This window comes from Scomber scombrus, chromosome 10 (assembly GCF_963691925.1).
Source record: "Scomber scombrus chromosome 10, fScoSco1.1, whole genome shotgun sequence".
Lineage (NCBI taxonomy): Eukaryota > Metazoa > Chordata > Actinopteri > Scombriformes > Scombridae > Scomber > Scomber scombrus.
In genome coordinates, this window is record NC_084979.1 from 32,569,333 (window position 1) to 32,585,718 (window position 16,386).

At 43.7% G+C, this 16,386-nt stretch overlaps 1 protein-coding gene across 2 annotated transcripts; it reads right to left on the bottom strand.

The window, feature by feature from the left end:
• Positions 1 to 662: 662 nt before the first annotated feature.
• hm13 (histocompatibility (minor) 13) lies at positions 663 to 13,759 on the bottom strand. 2 transcript variants are annotated; one of them, XM_062427330.1, is made up of 11 exons: positions 13,429 to 13,758; positions 9,745 to 9,843; positions 7,658 to 7,740; positions 7,421 to 7,509; positions 6,614 to 6,699; positions 5,729 to 5,854; positions 4,779 to 4,836; positions 4,042 to 4,162; positions 3,863 to 3,965; positions 3,631 to 3,716; positions 663 to 1,851 (listed from the first exon to the last, which is right to left on the bottom strand). In XM_062427330.1, exons 1-11 carry the CDS (start codon positions 13,636 to 13,638, stop codon positions 1,779 to 1,781), a joined length of 1,134 nt encoding a protein of 377 aa, XP_062283314.1. In that variant the 5' UTR covers positions 13,639 to 13,758; the 3' UTR covers positions 663 to 1,778. The 2 variants fall into 2 exon arrangements, with proteins under 2 accessions (XP_062283314.1, XP_062283315.1); XM_062427331.1 differs by lacking the exon at positions 663 to 1,851 and adding an exon at positions 2,953 to 3,135 and having other exon boundaries at positions 13,429 to 13,759.
• Positions 13,760 to 16,386: the final 2,627 nt, after the last annotated feature.

A 16,386-nucleotide genomic window follows, 5' to 3' on the forward strand; every position in this document is an offset into this window, starting at 1 on the left:
ATGTTTTAGGTATCTCTGCTCTCTCTAACACACCTGATTCTAATAAATAACTCGTTATCATGCAGCTGAAACTTGTCAACGGGTTTGATAACGAGTTCATTATTAGAATCAGGTGTTAGAGAGGAGAGAGATACCTAAAACATGCTGGTCAGCAGCTCTCCTGGAGCAGGGTTGGAGAACACTGCTCTACATAAATAAAACTGACTTGATTTGATCCGTTACAGTCTGAAGACGCCTCGGCTCATTCTCACAGCTCATTGGTTGAGGAGGTTACAGGCCCCGCCCCCTCCTCCTCCTCACAGCTTCTCCACCAATGAGGTCTGAGAATGACGACTGGAAGTGTTCAGCAGAGGAGGTTCAGTCTTCCTCCTCCTCCTCTTCCTCCCTTTACTCCTCACAGGCCAGAACTTTAAGACTCAGAACCAAATCATGTCAAACTTTTACTGAACCTGAACTTTGACCTTTTCTACCGTTTGGTCCCTTTGGTTTCTAACAGCTGTCGAACATCTGAACCGTTATTAGTTCCTGAAGAGAGAGACACAGCTCACACCGGACTGCAGATTATTAATAAAACATGTTTCTGTTGACAGATTTTCAGTCAGTCGTTGGTTTCCATTCATTGGGATCAAGTTACTGCCTGCAGAGTTTAAATAATCAATCCATTAGTCAACAGAGTTTTATTGTCTTCATAGACCAGATGAGGACTGAACACATCTTTAACACATATGAACACAGACTCTGTCCAGTGGGAATGAATGGAAACCAGAGATACAGATGACATCATGTGTAAATCGGTCAGCAGTAACAGAAAATATTCATGAGCTAAAATTCCTCCTTTTAAAGCAAAATTAGGTTTTTTTTTGTTAACTTCTTTAACATTTTGAAATCCCTTGAAATTAAAAATCTGAGAAAGAAAAAACAAACCCCACAAAGGTTGAGAAAAACTTCTTTAAAAAAAAAGGAAATCAAACTTTCTGTATCAAACAAACCACATGAAGAATTCCCCAAACGCAGACTTTAACACCCGATCTGAACAAACAGGCAAAGTTTGATCCGTTTTTTATAAGCTGCGATGATTCAAACGTACCGTCAGATGTTTTAAACTATGAATAGACGACAGCTTTAATAAAACAGACAAACCTCCTGAGTCCAGATAAACAAATTTGAAACTTTGAGCTCCAGGTTTGGTCTTAAAGATCTGGCCTTTCACAATAAAACTAGAACAGAGAAACAGAAGAGAAAACGCTGAAAGTGACAAAAGCAGAAGGCAGAGCGATGAGCAGCAACAACGGGAGGAGCCAAGAAGGAGGAGGAGGAGGAGAAGGAGGAGAAGAAGGAGAAGGAGGAGGAGGAGGAGGAGGAGGAGGAGGAGAAGGAGGAGGAGGAGAAGAAGAAGAGTGGAGACAAAGAGCAGCAGCAGAGCTCTCGCTGTTCTCTGTTCTCCTCACAAACACTCGTTTTATCACGTGACTTTTTGAGGCTGTTGAAAGTTAAAACAAGCGCTCCTCTTCTCTGTCTGAGCCCCCCCAGCTGCGCTCACAGCCGGGGGGGGCTCAGAGGAATCATGGCAGGCACCGAGTCTGAACTGTTGTAACCAAACAACCTTTAATCATGACGCCGCAACCTCGTGGCTATCAAACACGTTGGCAACATGAGCCCCGTTTCCCCGGCAACAAAGAGGAAGCTGGAGAGGCGGGAGAGGGGAGGGGCTACGGTGAAATGTGGCGGCAGCAGGCTGGATGATGGGAGGGGGGGGCAGGGAGGAGCAGTGATGGATGCTATTGGTCCTTCTTCTCTGAGTCCGATGAGTCCTCTTTAGCATCCTCGTCCTCAGGAGGGGTTTCCTCGTACCTGAAGAAGAGGAGGAACGAAAAGAAGAAGAAAAGAAGAAGAGAAAACAGAAGCCATGTTATCATCAATCAGCAGAAATCTGTTCACTTCTACATGAATGATGTCATCATTACCGATCAAAGACAATGATTGGTTTCATTAACTGAATATTTACAGCTCAGTAATAATAAGTGTTGGTAAGATGATGAATTCATAAATCAGTTAAACTAGTTTTAAAGCAGCATCAGGTTTGTTAAAATGTACATTTAGTATTTTTGTTGGTTTTATAGGAGATAAATTCAGACTGAACTCAGCGGCTCCGCAGCAAGACATCATGGAGGTCCGAGTTACGCCCAGTTCAATATAATCAATATATTTAAAAAATCAATTAGCAAAAACTGGATCAATGTGTAATTAAGGTTTTATTGTTTTAATGATTGTTTTATAAATGGATGAATTCAGAAAAAGACCTTAAACACATCTTAAAAACTAGTTTTTAACGGCATCTTTTATTAGTCAGTATGAACAAGAGGAACGTGGGTCAGTAACTAATAAGTGTTGGTAAGATGATGAATTCATAAATCAGTTAAACTAGTTTTAAAAAGCAGCATCAGGTTTGTTAAAATGTACATTTAGTATTTTTGTTGGTTTTATATCATTTGAAATGACATTTGCACCATTTTTTACCAAAAGTAAGACTGAATGCTCCTGAAAATGTCAAATGGTGTAACCACAAAAGAATGATAAATATTACATATTTTATCACCTACAGTGTATTTAAGTGGACTTATACTAATAATGACTTCATTTAAAACATGTAAATGTTTCCTGATCTCCATGGTAACCCAGAATGTGATGTTTATTTCCTCAGGATGTGACATTTCAGACTTTGCTGTTCAACAGAAACCAAACGTACTAATGAACTTCATCATCGAATGACTATTTAATCACATTTCTGCACATAATTGAAAACCTTTGTAAGAGAATATTTTGATATAATTGTGTTCATGGGAATGTTTCTGATGACGATGCACACAGAGCGACAGAAGAACAGACGGATGGATGGATGGATGGATTAGGGGGCCTGTTTACCTGCCCAGGGTGAGAGAGGAGGGGGGAGAGTTAAGAGAGAGGGGGCGGGGCCTCTACATGGAGGTGGGCTGTAACCGACGGCGGCGGGGAGAGGAGCCTGTCGCCATAGAGACGGCATCCATGGAGCTCGCCAGGCTGGAAGGGGAGCCGCTGACGGTGGGGAAGGAAGTGAGCCTGGGAGAGCCAGGAAGGACTTCCTCTGATGACTCATAGCTTCCCACAGAGGGGAGAGGGGGGGGAAGGGGTGGGAAAGGAGAGACGTAAGAAAGAAAAAGAAAAGAAAAAGGTAGGGAGGTGGAGAAGAAAGAGAAAGTAAGGAGAGGGCGATAAAATAAGAAGAAAACAGAAACAGGAAGGAGACAGAAAGAAAGAGCGTGGTAAGTTTTTATCTTAAACTCTGAAGTTAAAAAGCTACAAAAAGAGCTCTGATGCTAACAGAGAGATGAAGGGATGAGACGGAGGACGAGAGGAAGAAGAGAGGAGAGGACAGCGAGACAAAGGGAGGACGAGCAACGGGAAATGAAGTGGCAGACGAGGCGAGCTGCTGTCAATCAAAGACGTGACGGTGATGATGAGGATGGAGGATGAAGAGCAGATTCTTTACAGGATCAATCTGCTGATTTTTTCTACATGACGTGACGATTCGGAGACTACGCTCACACAATCGCCACGACAACCAGGGTGTGTGTGGTTGCCGCGGTTACTCACCTGAACATCTCTGTGAGCTCTCCTTTGAGCAGTGCTACGACGACGGGGAAGCCGATGCAGACGGGAACCAGGTAGAGCAGAGCGGGCTGCAGACAGGACACACAGTCAGTACACAGCTGATCAATAATCAATCAAGACTAATTGCAGAGAGACAAATAAGCATAAATATAATCGGCCTGGGTGTCACAGGAGGGAAAAACTGATGACTTTTAGCATTTAAATGACCTCTCACCTGTGCGTGTTTGAAGGTGTGCATGACGAAGATGGTGAGGCCCAGTCCGAAGATGTAGGCCAAGAAACTGGTGTAGAAATATGTCCTGCTGTTCTTCTTCAGGCTGCAGCAGAGAGACGGATGAGTCATGACATCACAAACACATCATCAGAAGAAGAAGAGGGAAGGTGAGGTGTTACCTGACGTCGAAGCGCAGCAGCAGAGCGATGAAGATTCCTGGGATGACGATGTCTCCCAGACCCAACATGGCAAAGTTACTGGCATTAAGACCCCTCTCCAACAAGTCCTGAGGAAACACCACTGCAGAGAGAGACGGCACATCAGAGGAGAGACGGCACATCAGAGGAGAAACGTCACAGCAGAGGAGAGACGGCACATCAGAGGAGAGACGGCACATCAGAGGAGAGACGGCACAGCAGAGGAGAGACATCAGCAGAGGAGAGACGGCACATCAGAGGAGAGACGGCACATCAGAGGAGAGATGGCACAGCAGAGGAGAGACGGCACATCAGAGGAGAAACGTAACAGCAGAGGAGAGACGGCACATCAGAGGAGAGATGGCACAGCAGAGGAGAGATGGCACAGCAGAGGAGAGACATCAGCAGAGGAAACATGGCACATCAGAGGAGACTTGGCACATCAGAGGAGAGACGTTACAACAGAGGAGAGACATCAGCAGAGGAGAGACGTAACAGCAGAGGAGAGACGGCTCATCAGAGGGGAGACGTCACAGCAGAAAGACGGCACAACAGAGGAGAGACGTCACAGCAGAAAGACGGCACAACAGAGGAGAGACACAACAGAGGAGAGACGGCACAGCGTCATCATGGGTTCATATACTGACAGTAAACAGACTATAAAATTGATTTTAGATATTAAATAAGATTTAGACACAAACGGAGTCTCACATACTCACATTTGATTGGTGCTTCAAAGGACTTGGCGACTGTTACCATGACGTTGGTACCGAACACCTGAGGAGGAAGAGACGCAGGATAAGATGCTGTTATCAGCATTAAATCATCCTGAATGAGTTCAAACCATCATCAGCTTTCATGGGATTGGCTGAGAGCTGATCAGGTGGTTCAAGTTAAATAAGGCCGGTGTTGCAACAGATTCAGGAACATAAGTCTGGTTTTCTTTGTTCTACACTCTGCTCCACAGCGTTTCTACTGTTTCACTGTTGAACTATAATTAGCTGTGAATGAGGTCACACTGTGAGTAATGTCGGACGTATGACTGGTAGTTAAACTTCAGGACTTGGAACGACTTCATAGCTCCATTAAAGATCCATCTGCCCTTTAGAAATGAGCTCTATTAAAAGAAGATTTATGAGACAAAAGTAAATATGAGGCTGGAGGCTCCGCAAGCAACAAGCAGAAAGATCACTTTATAAAGTTAGAGAGCCTAAAACAAATCAAATGATCAAACTAGAAGGAATCCAGAACATTTAATATGATTAACTTATATTTGGTTGTAACAGCCTGGCAGCAGCAAAGAGATATTCTCAAGTTTTAAAGTGAGCCTAAGTCAGGAGCTCCCGGCTGTCAGTAAATACATGAACGTACTTCTCTTCTCTCACTGAGAGCCCAAAGCAAGCATTAGCTGCTGTAAGACGTCACTAAGGCCTCTCACAGCTTAGCGACTGCTGATTCCTGCACTCATCTAATCTAAGAGCTTCCAGTGATGGAGAATCAATACGATGATGCAGCAGAGCTTCATCATGACTTACAGAACTTTCATGTTGTTGTTTTAACGTTAATTCGGGTTTTATCTTCACTGATATATCTGCAGAACAGCATGAATCATGTAATTTAGATCAGAGGTTTGATGATTTTATTTGTGTGTTAGAAGAAGTCGACTCACCCAGAACACGTCATAGACGAACAGCCCCCCCAGCAGGATGCAGCCGGTACTGACGTTGTTCAGGTGGAGCAGCTCCACGCCGTTCAGGGCGAATGCCAGGCCGAACAGGTTATTGGCTATCCAGTGCTGTGATGTCATAAAACACTGACAGGTTATTGGCTATCCAGTGCTGTGATGTCATAAAACACTGACAGGTTATTGGCTATCCAGTGCTGTGATGTCATAAAACACTGACAGGTTATTGGCTATCCAGTGCTGTGATGTCATAGAACACTGACAGGTTATTGGCCATCCAGTGCTGTGATGTCATAAAACACAGACAGGTTATTGGCTATCCAGTGCTGTGATGTCATAAAACACTGACAGGTTATTGGCCATCCAGTGCTGTGATGTCATAGAACACTGACAGGTTATTGGCCATCCAGTGCTGTGATGTCATAAAACACTGACAGGTTATTGGCCATCCAGTGCTGTGATGTCATAGAACACGGACAGGTTATTGGCCATCCAGTGCTGTGATGTCATAAAACACGGACAGGGGCTATCCAGTGCTGTGATGTCATAAAACACTGACAGGTTATTGGCTATCCAGTGCTGTGATGTCATAAAACACTGACAGGTTATTGGCTATCCAGTGCTGTGATGTCATAAAACACTGACAGGTTATTGGCTATCCAGTGCTGTGATGTCATAAAACACTGACAGGTTATTGGCTATCCAGTGCTGTGATGTCATAAAACACGGACAGGTTATTGGCTATCCAGTGCTGTGATGTCATAAAACACTGACAGGTTGGCTATCCAGTGCTGTGATGTCATTTGTCACATAGCTGATATCAGTCAGTGATATCAGGTAAAATATAAAGACAGTGAAGCTCGTTGTTACCTTTTTGAACAGGTACCAGACTCCCACCACGCTGCTGATCACCAGACACACCAGGTTCTTGGTGTCAAACTCATAGTTGACTACTTCTGCAGAGGGACGGAGAGAGAGACGGGTTTTCATCGTGAACAGTTCAACAAATTATCATAAAATTACAATTTCTCACTTCATGCTAGTGTCACATGTTCACTGTGGATAGTTTTGGATTCATTTGTGCAGGTTTCAGTCTGAATGGAAACAGAGCTGTGAAACATGTTTCCTATGAAACTGTCTGCAGAGTGTTGCAGGACTGTTTCTATTGGAGTGTGACTGTAATACGTAAGCCCTCTGGTACTTTAATCTGCTGGTGTACTGCTGTGGTGTAAGTGTTGGTATATAGGTGTGGTGTTGGTGTGGAGTTGGTATATTGGTGTGGTGTTGGTGTGGTGTTGGTATATTGGTGTGGAGTTGGTGTGGTGTTGGTGTGGTGTTGGTATATTGGTGTGGTGTTGGTGTGGTGTTGGTATATTGGTGTGGAGTTGGTGTGGTGTTGGTGTGGTGTTGGTATATTGGTGTGGTGTTGGTGTGGTGTTGGTATATTGGTGTGGAGTTGGTGTGGTGTTGGTGTGGTGTTGGTATATTGGTGTGGAGTTGGTGTGGTGTTGGTGTGGTGTTGGTATATTGGTGTGGTGTTGGTGTGGTGTTGGTATATTGGTGTGGAGTTGGTGTGGTGTTGGTGTGGTGTTGGTATATTGGTGTGGAGTTGGTGTGGTGTTGGTATATTGGTGTGGTGTTGGTGTGGTGTTGGTGTTCTGGGCATCCGGTTCTAACCTTCTTTGGCTTCTCCGGATCCCTGCGTGAAGAGCAGCTGATATTGTTTGTTTGGGAAAGAATCTGGAAATATTCTGGTCATCAGAGGACTGAGAGACAGAGACAGAAACGTTAGAAACATGACCAGCAAACACATCTAATGACTCATTCATGTTTACGTGTGTGTGTGTGTGTGTGTGTGTGTGTGTGTGTGTGTGTGTGTGTGTGTGTGTGTGTGTGTGTGTGTGTGTGCTTCACCTCATGGTGTGAGACAGAGCCAGGACGCCCAGGACGAAGAAGTAGACAGAGAGCAGCAGGTTGATGTACTCCTGAGAAAATACCTGCAACAAAACAAACAGCAACCTTTAAATCAATATGAGAGATGATTGTGTTATTGTTCCACCTGAAGCCCCTGGAGGACGGCCGAGGAAACCCCGAGTTACATGTTTAATGAACTCATACTGCAGGTTTGATTGAATAGAAGAACGAATCATCAGCCTCTAAAAACATCTGCAGTACTGATGTGGATCATTTTAACATAAGCAGACAAACATTAACAGAGGGAACCTTAAAGACTGGAAGACCAAATACAAGTCTTTAGTTAGGTAAGTGATGAAAGGTACAAAACAACAAGACTGAGTGACTAAATAAAATATACAGATGTGACACCAGGTGGCAGCAGAGAGTCTGAATCCTGTAAACAGCTGATCTGTGTTGTTCTTCCTCTCTGTGTGTGTGTGTGTGTGTGTGTGTGTGTGTGTGTGTGTGTGTGTGTGTGTGTGTGTGTGTGTGTGTGTGTTACAGACAGTGTGTGTGTGTGTGTGTTAGTGTGTGTGTTTTACAGTCAGTGTGTGTGTTAGTGTGTGTGTGTTAGTATGTGTGTGTTAGTGTGTGTGTGTTACAGTCAGTGTGTGTGTTAGTGTGTGTGTGTTAGTGTGTGTGTGTTAGTGTGTGTGTTACAGACAGTGTGTGTGTTAGTGTGTTACAGTCAGTGTGTGTGTGTGTGTGTGTGTGTGTCTGTGTGACTGTGTTACAGCTGGTGTGTGTGTGTTACAGTTAGTGTGTGTGTGTTACAGACATTGTGTGTTAGTGTGTGTGTTACAGTTAGTGTGTGTGTTACAGACAGTGTGTGTGTTAGTGTGTGTGTGTGTTACAGACAGTGTGTGTGTTAGTGTGTGTGTTACAGTTAGTGTGTGTTTGTTACAGACAGTGTGTGTTAGTGTGTGTGTGTGTGTGTGTGTGTGTGTGTATTTATGAACTTAGACTTTTGACTCAGCTCTTCTGATAAACGTATAACTTAGTTCACAGTTTAAATATCAGCTGAAAGGAGAAGTCAGAGTGATTATTGATCAGGAGGATCAGCTGGAAACCTCTGAGTGTGTTTCTGGAGGAGTGGATGTTGGTTTTGGGGATAACAGGCCGTCAGACTGATGAGCTTTCAGTCCAGTGGAGCGTCTCACTGGTTCAGCCCAGCTGCATAGTTCTGCTGCTCAGAGTATTTTAATGGAACAGGAAGTTAACATGGAGCAACAGGAAGTTAACATGGAGCAACAGGAAGTTAACACGAAGCAACAGGAGGGGAAGAAATACGGAGCTGCACACGACCAGACGCGTTCAGACTTAGGATGTTTAACAGGAAGTCAAGTTTCAGGCTGTAATCCACATTTCAGCACAAAGATGATCCCTGCTGTCAGTGTGTGTGTTAGTGTGTGTGTGTGTGTGTGTGTGTGTGTATGTGTGTGTGTATGTGTGTTACAGTCAGTGTGTGTGTGTTAAAGTCAGTGTGTGTGTATTACTGTGTGTGTGTTACAGTCAGTGTGTGTGTGTGTGTTAGTGTGTATGTTACAGTGTGTGTGTGTTGCAGTCAGTGTGTGTATGTTACAGTGTGTGTGTGTTACAGTCAGTGTGTGTGTATGTTACAGTGTGTGTGTGTGTTACAGTCAGTGTGTGTGTATTAGTGTGTGTGTGTTACAGTCAGTGTGTGTGTATGTTACAGTGTGTGTGTGTGTTACAGTCAGTGTGTGTGTATTAGTGTGTGTGTGTTACAGTCAGTGTGTGTGTATGTTACAGTGTGTGTGTATTAGTGTGTGTGTTAGAGGTCAGTGTGTGTGTGTGTGTGTTTGTGTATGTTACAGTCAGTGTGTGTGTGTGTATGTTACAGTCAGTGTGTGTGTGTGTGTGTGTGTATGTTACAGTCAGTGTGTGTGTGTATGTTACAGTCAGTGTGTGTGTGTGTGTGTGTGTGTGTGTGTGTTACAGTCAGTGTGTGTGTGTTACAGTCAGTGTGTGTGTGTGTATGTTAGAGTGTGTGTGTTACAGTGTGTGTGTGTGTGTGTGTGTGTTACCTTGAAGAAGAGATAAAGTCCAAACAGAGTACAGCTGGCGATGATGGGAAACCTGGCAGCGTCTCTGCTGGTGATCGTCTCCGGCATGTCGGACGCATTCTACACACACACACACACACACACACACACACACACACACACACACACACACACACACACACACACACACACACACACACACACACACACACACACACACACACACACACACACGAACCAGTAAAAGTTAAGTCAACATTTTCATTGAGTCATTTTTAACAGATTCTATTCTTCTGTCCTTCAGAGACGCTGAGAGTCTATAAACTGCTCCGTCTGCTCCCATCAGACACTTAACTGGGACAGAGGAGGAGGAGGAGGTGGAGGAATAGGAGGAGGAAGAGGAGGGAGAGGAGGAGGAGGAAGAGGAGGGAGAGGAGGAGGAGCAAGAGGAGGGGGAAGAGGAGGAAGAGGAGGAGGAGGAATAGGAGGAGGAAGAGGAGGAGGAGGAAGAAGATGAGGAAGAGGAGGAAGAGGAGGAGGAGGAGGAAGAGGAGGAGGAGGAGCAAGAGGAGGGGGAAGAGGAGGAAGAGGAAGAGGATGAGGAAGAGGAGGAAGAGGAGGAGGAGGAGCAAGAGGAGGGGGGAGAGGAGGGAGAGGAGGAGGAAGAGGAGGAAGAGGAGCAAGAGGAGGAGGAGGAGGAAGAGGAGCAAGAGGAGGAGGAGGAGGAGGAAGAGGAGGAGGAGGAGGCAGACCTGTGTATCAGATTATATTATTTAAAGCTTCAGTTTGTAACTGAGAGTTAAAGAAGTTTAAAATGTTAAACAATAAATAAACTTTATTAAAGCTGTTTTCATTCCTGCTGATGAATCCATGAATCCATGAATCCATGAATCCATCCTACTAACAACTATTTAGAGAATTCATTGTTTTGAGAAAGTCTGAATGATCTGATTCAGCTTCTTAAATATGAATATTTATGTTGGACTTTAATAGACACTGATCAACATGTTTCTAGTTTGTTATGATCTTACATTATAACTTTATATTAAATAAAGCTAATGGAATACTATTGTTATCAATATTACATTTACTCTGGTAACCATGGAGATCAGGAACCTGCTTTCTTTCTCCTCTTCCTTCTCTTTCTTTCTCCTCTTCCTCCTCTCTCTCCCTCTTTCTTTCTCCTCTTCCTCCTATTTTCTATGCCCCTCTTCCTCCTCTCTTTCTTTCTCCTCTTCCTCCTCTCTTTATCCTCTTCCTCCTCTTTCTTTCTCCTCTTCCTCCTCTCTTCTATTCTCCTCTTCCTCCTCTCTTTCTCCTCTTCCTCCTTTATCTTTCTTTCTAGGAGGATAAAATATGTAACATTTATCATTCTGATGTAGACACACGGTTAGCTTAGCACACCGTTAGCTTAGCATGCTGTGTTGCTCTCATACTCACTCTGAACCCAGTATCGTAACCATTTTCTCGGAGCTCCTACAGACAGAAAGACGAAGGGATGAAGGGATGAAGGGATGAAGGGACAGACGGATGGAAGGATGGATGGACAGACAGAGGAAGAGAAAGAGAGCATCAAAGAGGAGGACTGAAAAAAATCAATCAACAAGTTTCAGATGCAGGAAAAGAACAAAAGATCATCATCGATTCAGAGAGGACGGGTTTTAATAACGAGAGGAAGAGGAAGAGGAAGAGAGGAAGAGAGAAAGAGGAAGAGAGAACAGGTTCTAATAACGAGAGGAAGAGGAAGAGAGGAAGAGAGGAAAAGAACAAACGATCATCATCGATTCAGAGAGGAAAGGAAGAGAGAACGGGTTCTAATAATGAGAGAAGAGAGAGGAAGAGGAAGAGGAAGAGGGAGGAAAAGGAAGAGAGGAAAGGAGAGGAAGAGGAAGAGAGTAAAGGAGAGGAAGAGGGAGAGAGGAAAGGAAAGGAAAAGACGAAAAGAGAGGAAAAGGAAGAGAAGAAGGGCAAAAACGACAGAGGAACAGGAAGAGAGGAAGAGGAAGAGAGGAAGAGGAAGAAGGAGCACACGCAACACAGTCCAGGAGCCGGATTCAAACCCACGACATCTCAGTTACACGTCTGTAATAAAGTTATCTGACTCTTTGTGTCTCTGCAGGCCACCGTACTCTCTGTGAGCCAATCAGATTACAGCCTGACTCTTTGTGTCCCTGCAGGCCACCGTACTCTCTGTGAGCCAATCAGATTAAAGCCTGACTCTTTGTGTCCCTGCAGGCCACCGTACTCTCTGTGAGCCAATCAGATTACAGCCTGACTCTTTGTGTCCCTGCAGGCCACCGTACTCTCTGTGAGCCAATCAGATTACAGCCTGAATATATTTAAACTCAAACTGAAGCTTCCAGCAGGAATCAAACATGTTCAGACACATGAAAACATTTCAAATATCTGCCAACAAAAAAAACAATAAACTAGTTATATTAATAAACGTATTATTATTATTATTATTATTATTATTATTATTATTATAATATTCAATTTACTGTCACAGAGACTAAAGAAACAGAAAATATTCATATTGAAGAAGCTGAATTACAGAACGTGTGCGTGTGCGCGTGCGTGTTGCAGGATGTGGGATTTTTTAACCGTTAGCTAAACTAACAGACTGCGCATGTCTGAAAAAAACCCAAAAACCAGAGCAAATAAATCCTGAGTGACACGTGTCTCTGTCCTCTGACGTCATCGGCTCTTATATCTCTGTACGTTAGAGCTGACGTCACACAGGTAAAGGTGAGACAACCGGTAAAAACACCGGGAACAGCATTTAAACACCGGGGACAGAAGGTAAACACCGGGGACAGCAGGTAAACACCGGGGACAGAAGGTAAACACCGGGGAAAGCATTTAAACACCGGGGACAGCAGGTGAACACCGGGGACAGAAGGTTAACACCGGGGACAGAAAGTAAACACCGGGGACAGAAGGTAAACACCGGGGAAAGCATTTAAACACCGGGGACAGCAGGTGAACACCGGGGACAGAAAGTAAACACCGGGGACAGCAGGTTCATACCGGGGACAGCAGGTTAACACCGGGGACAGAAAGTAAACACCGGGGACAGCAGGTTAACACCGGGGACAGCAGGTTAACACCGGGGACAGAAGGTAAACACCGGGGACAGCAGGTAAACACCGGGAACAGCAGGTTAACACCGGGGACAGCAGGTTAACACCGGGGACAGAAGGTTAACACCGGGGACAGCAGGTAAACACCGGGAACAGCAGGTTAACACCGGGGACAGCAGGTAAACACCGGGAACAGCAGGTTAACACCGGGGACAGCATTTAAACACCGGGGACAGAAGGTAAACACCGGGAACAGCAGGTTAACACCGGGGACAGCAGGTAAACACCGGGGACAGAAGGTAAACACCGGGGACAGAAGGTAAACACCGGGGACAGCAGGTAAACACCGGGGACAGAAGGTAAACACCGGGGACAGCATTTAAACACCGGGGACAGAAAGGTAAACGGTGTAAAAACGTTTCCCGGTGTTAACCACGTCATCTTAAATCCTCACGTACAACAATTGAGACTATAAACCGTGAAAATAGCCGTTAAACCGAAACAGCTGGAACGGTTCTCTGACCGGTAAATGTACTGGTTAGCGAGCCGTTACCGGGGCTAGCTATCCGGTGCGGTCCCGGGTCGGTCCCGGTCCGGTCCGGTCCCGGTACCGGTAGGTTACCTTAGACTTGGAGCAGGTGACGGACCGCAGGGCTCCGAAGAAGATGGGTAGCAGGGCCATGAGCACGAGGCTACCGTACGCCAGCGCCGTGCCTTCCGGTGAAGCCACGAATTTAACGGTGGCGTTCAGAGCCTCGGTCCCGTTAGAGTCGGTTCCGTTAGAGCCGATCCCGTTCATCTCCGGGACCGGGACTGTTTCTGCCTCAGACATGCTGCTTCAGAGCTGGAGACTAACGGAGGCTGAGAAACAGACAGAAGCTCATCTACCGGAGAATCGGTCGGTAAGGCCACGTTTCCTTAAACACAGATCAGCTGTGGGCGGGAGACAGCGAGAGCTCTCACTCTGCTGCTGTTTCCGGAGACAGAGAGACAGAGAGAGCTCTCACTCTGCTGCTGTTTCCGGAGACAGAGAGACAGCGAGAGCTCTCACTCTGCTGCTGTTTCCGGAGACAGAGAGACAGAGAGAGCTCTCACTCTGCTGCTGTTTCCAGAGACAGAGAGACAGAGAGAGCTCTCACTCTGCTGCTGTTTCCAGAGACAGAGAGACAGCGAGAGCTCTCACTCTGCTGCTGTTTCCGGAGCCCGTTAACAACACTGAAAGGCTTTCCTCCTAAAACGTGAAACACTCAAACTAAACTGAAATAAAAAAGCAAACTGAAAAACTAAATAAAAATAAAGGAAATGGACATTTAAAAACTAGAATAACCCTGCTCCAGACATGTATTAAAACATAGGAAAATATCACATAGCATTGCTGCCGAGAGCTGAACTCAGTTTCTGTGCTGAGGACAAACTAATCCAGTGTTGCCTCCCTTCTTTTAACAGTCTCACTGGGGACGAAGTGAAGATGATTCAGACTGTGTTTGTTCAGCTGGAGTGAGCCTCCTCATAATGACAATACACGATCTCTGCTTTCAGGAACTAGTTTTTCTTCCTCGTTGGCGGAACAACTTGTTCCAGCAGCTGCAGGAGAGCAGCACACTGCATCATTTATACATTTATTACATTAGTATGTTTATATTTATAACATTAGTATATGTATATATTTATAACATTAGTATATGTATATATATTTATAACATTAGTATATGTTTATATTTATAACATTAGTATGTTTATATTTATAACATTAGTATGTTTATATTTATAACATTAGTATATGTATATATATTTATAACATTAGTATGTTTATATTTATAACATTAGTATATGTATATATATTTATAACATTAGTATTTGGTGTTTTTACATGTGATGAAAAAATGTTTCATGTGTTTTATTAACAGTTGCAAGTCAGTCAGTGAATAACGTTTACTGTAGTACAGTTAGAGGTACTTGTACTCTACTGTAGTACAGTTTGAGGTACTAGTACTTTACTGTAGTACAGTTAGAGGTACTTGTACTCTACTGCAGTACAGTTAGAGGTACTAGTACTTTACTATAGTACAGTTAGAGGTACTAGTACTTTACTGTAGTACAGTTAGAGGTACTTGTACTTTACTGCAGTACAGTTTGAGGTACTAGTACTTTACTGCAGTACAGTTTGAGGTACTAGTACTTTACTGTAGTACAGTTTGAGGTACTTGTACTTTACTGTAGTACAGTTAGAGGTACTTGTACTTTACTGTAGTACAGTTAGAGGTACTTGTACTCTACTGTAGTACAGTTTGAGGTACTAGTACTTTACTGTAGTACAGTTAGAGGTACTTGTACTCTACTGCAGTACAGTTAGAGGTACTAGTACTTTACTATAGTACAGTTAGAGGTACTAGTACTTTACTGTAGTACAGTTAGAGGTACTAGTACTTTACTGCAGTACAGTTTGAGGTACTAGTACTTTACTGTAGTACAGTTTGAGGTACTTGTACTTTACTGTAGTACAGTTAGAGGTACTTGTACTCTACTGTAGTACAGTTTGAGGTACTAGTACTTTACTGTAGTACAGTTAGAGGTACTTGTACTCTACTGCAGTACAGTTAGAGGTACTAGTACTTTACTATAGTACAGTTAGAGGTACTAGTACTTTACTGTAGTACAGTTAGAGGTACTTGTACTTTACTGCAGTACAGTTTGAGGTACTAGTACTTTACTGCAGTACAGTTTGAGGTACTAGTACTTTACTGTAGTACAGTTTGAGGTACTTGTACTTTACTGTAGTACAGTTAGAGGTACTTGTACTTTACTGTAGTACAGTTAGAGGTACTTGTACTTTACTGTAGTACAGTTAGAGGTACTTGTACTCTACTGCAGTACAGTTAGAGGTACTAGTACTTTACTATAGTACAGTTAGAGGTACTAGTACTTTACTGTAGTACAGTTAGAGGTACTAGTACTTTACTGCAGTACAGTTTGAGGTACTAGTACTTTACTGTAGTACAGTTTGAGGTACTTGTACTTTACTGTAGTACAGTTAGAGGTACTTGTACTCTACTGTAGTACAGTTTGAGGTACTAGTACTTTACTGTAGTACAGTTAGAGGTACTTGTACTCTACTGCAGTACAGTTAGAGGTACTAGTACTTTACTGTAGTACAGTTAGAGGTACTTGTACTTTACTGCAGTACAGTTTGAGGTACTAGTACTTTACTGCAGTACAGTTTGAGGTACTAGTACTTTACTGTAGTACAGTTTGAGGTACTTGTACTTTACTGTAGTACAGTTTGAGGTACTAGTACTTTACTGTAGTACAGTTTGAGGTACTTGTACTTTACTGTAGTACAGTTAGAGGTACTAGTACTTTACTGTAGTACAGTTAGAGGTACTTGTACTTTACTGCAGTACAGTTTGAGGTACTAGTACTTTACTGCAGTACAGTTTGAGGTACTAGTACTTTACTGTAGTACAGTTTGAGGTACTTGTACTTTACTGTAGTACAGTTTGAGGTACTTGTACTTTACTGTAGTATTTCCATGTGATGCTACTTTCTACATCTCAGAGGGAAATATTCTACTTTACTTACT

Excerpts from the sequence above, each read along its gene's own strand:
- hm13 (XM_062427331.1), bottom strand. The coding sequence starts at position 13,638 with ATGTCTGAGGCAGAAACAGTCCCGGTCCCGGAGATGAACGGGATCGGC. Across the intron at positions 5,855-6,613 it reads TCTGGTACCTGTTCAAAAAG|CACTGGATAGCCAATAACCT; the intron begins GTAACAACGAGC and ends ATGACATCACAG. Across the intron at positions 4,163-4,778 it reads CTTTGAAGCACCAATCAAAT|TGGTGTTTCCTCAGGACTTG; the intron begins GTGAGTATGTGA and ends CTCTCTCTGCAG.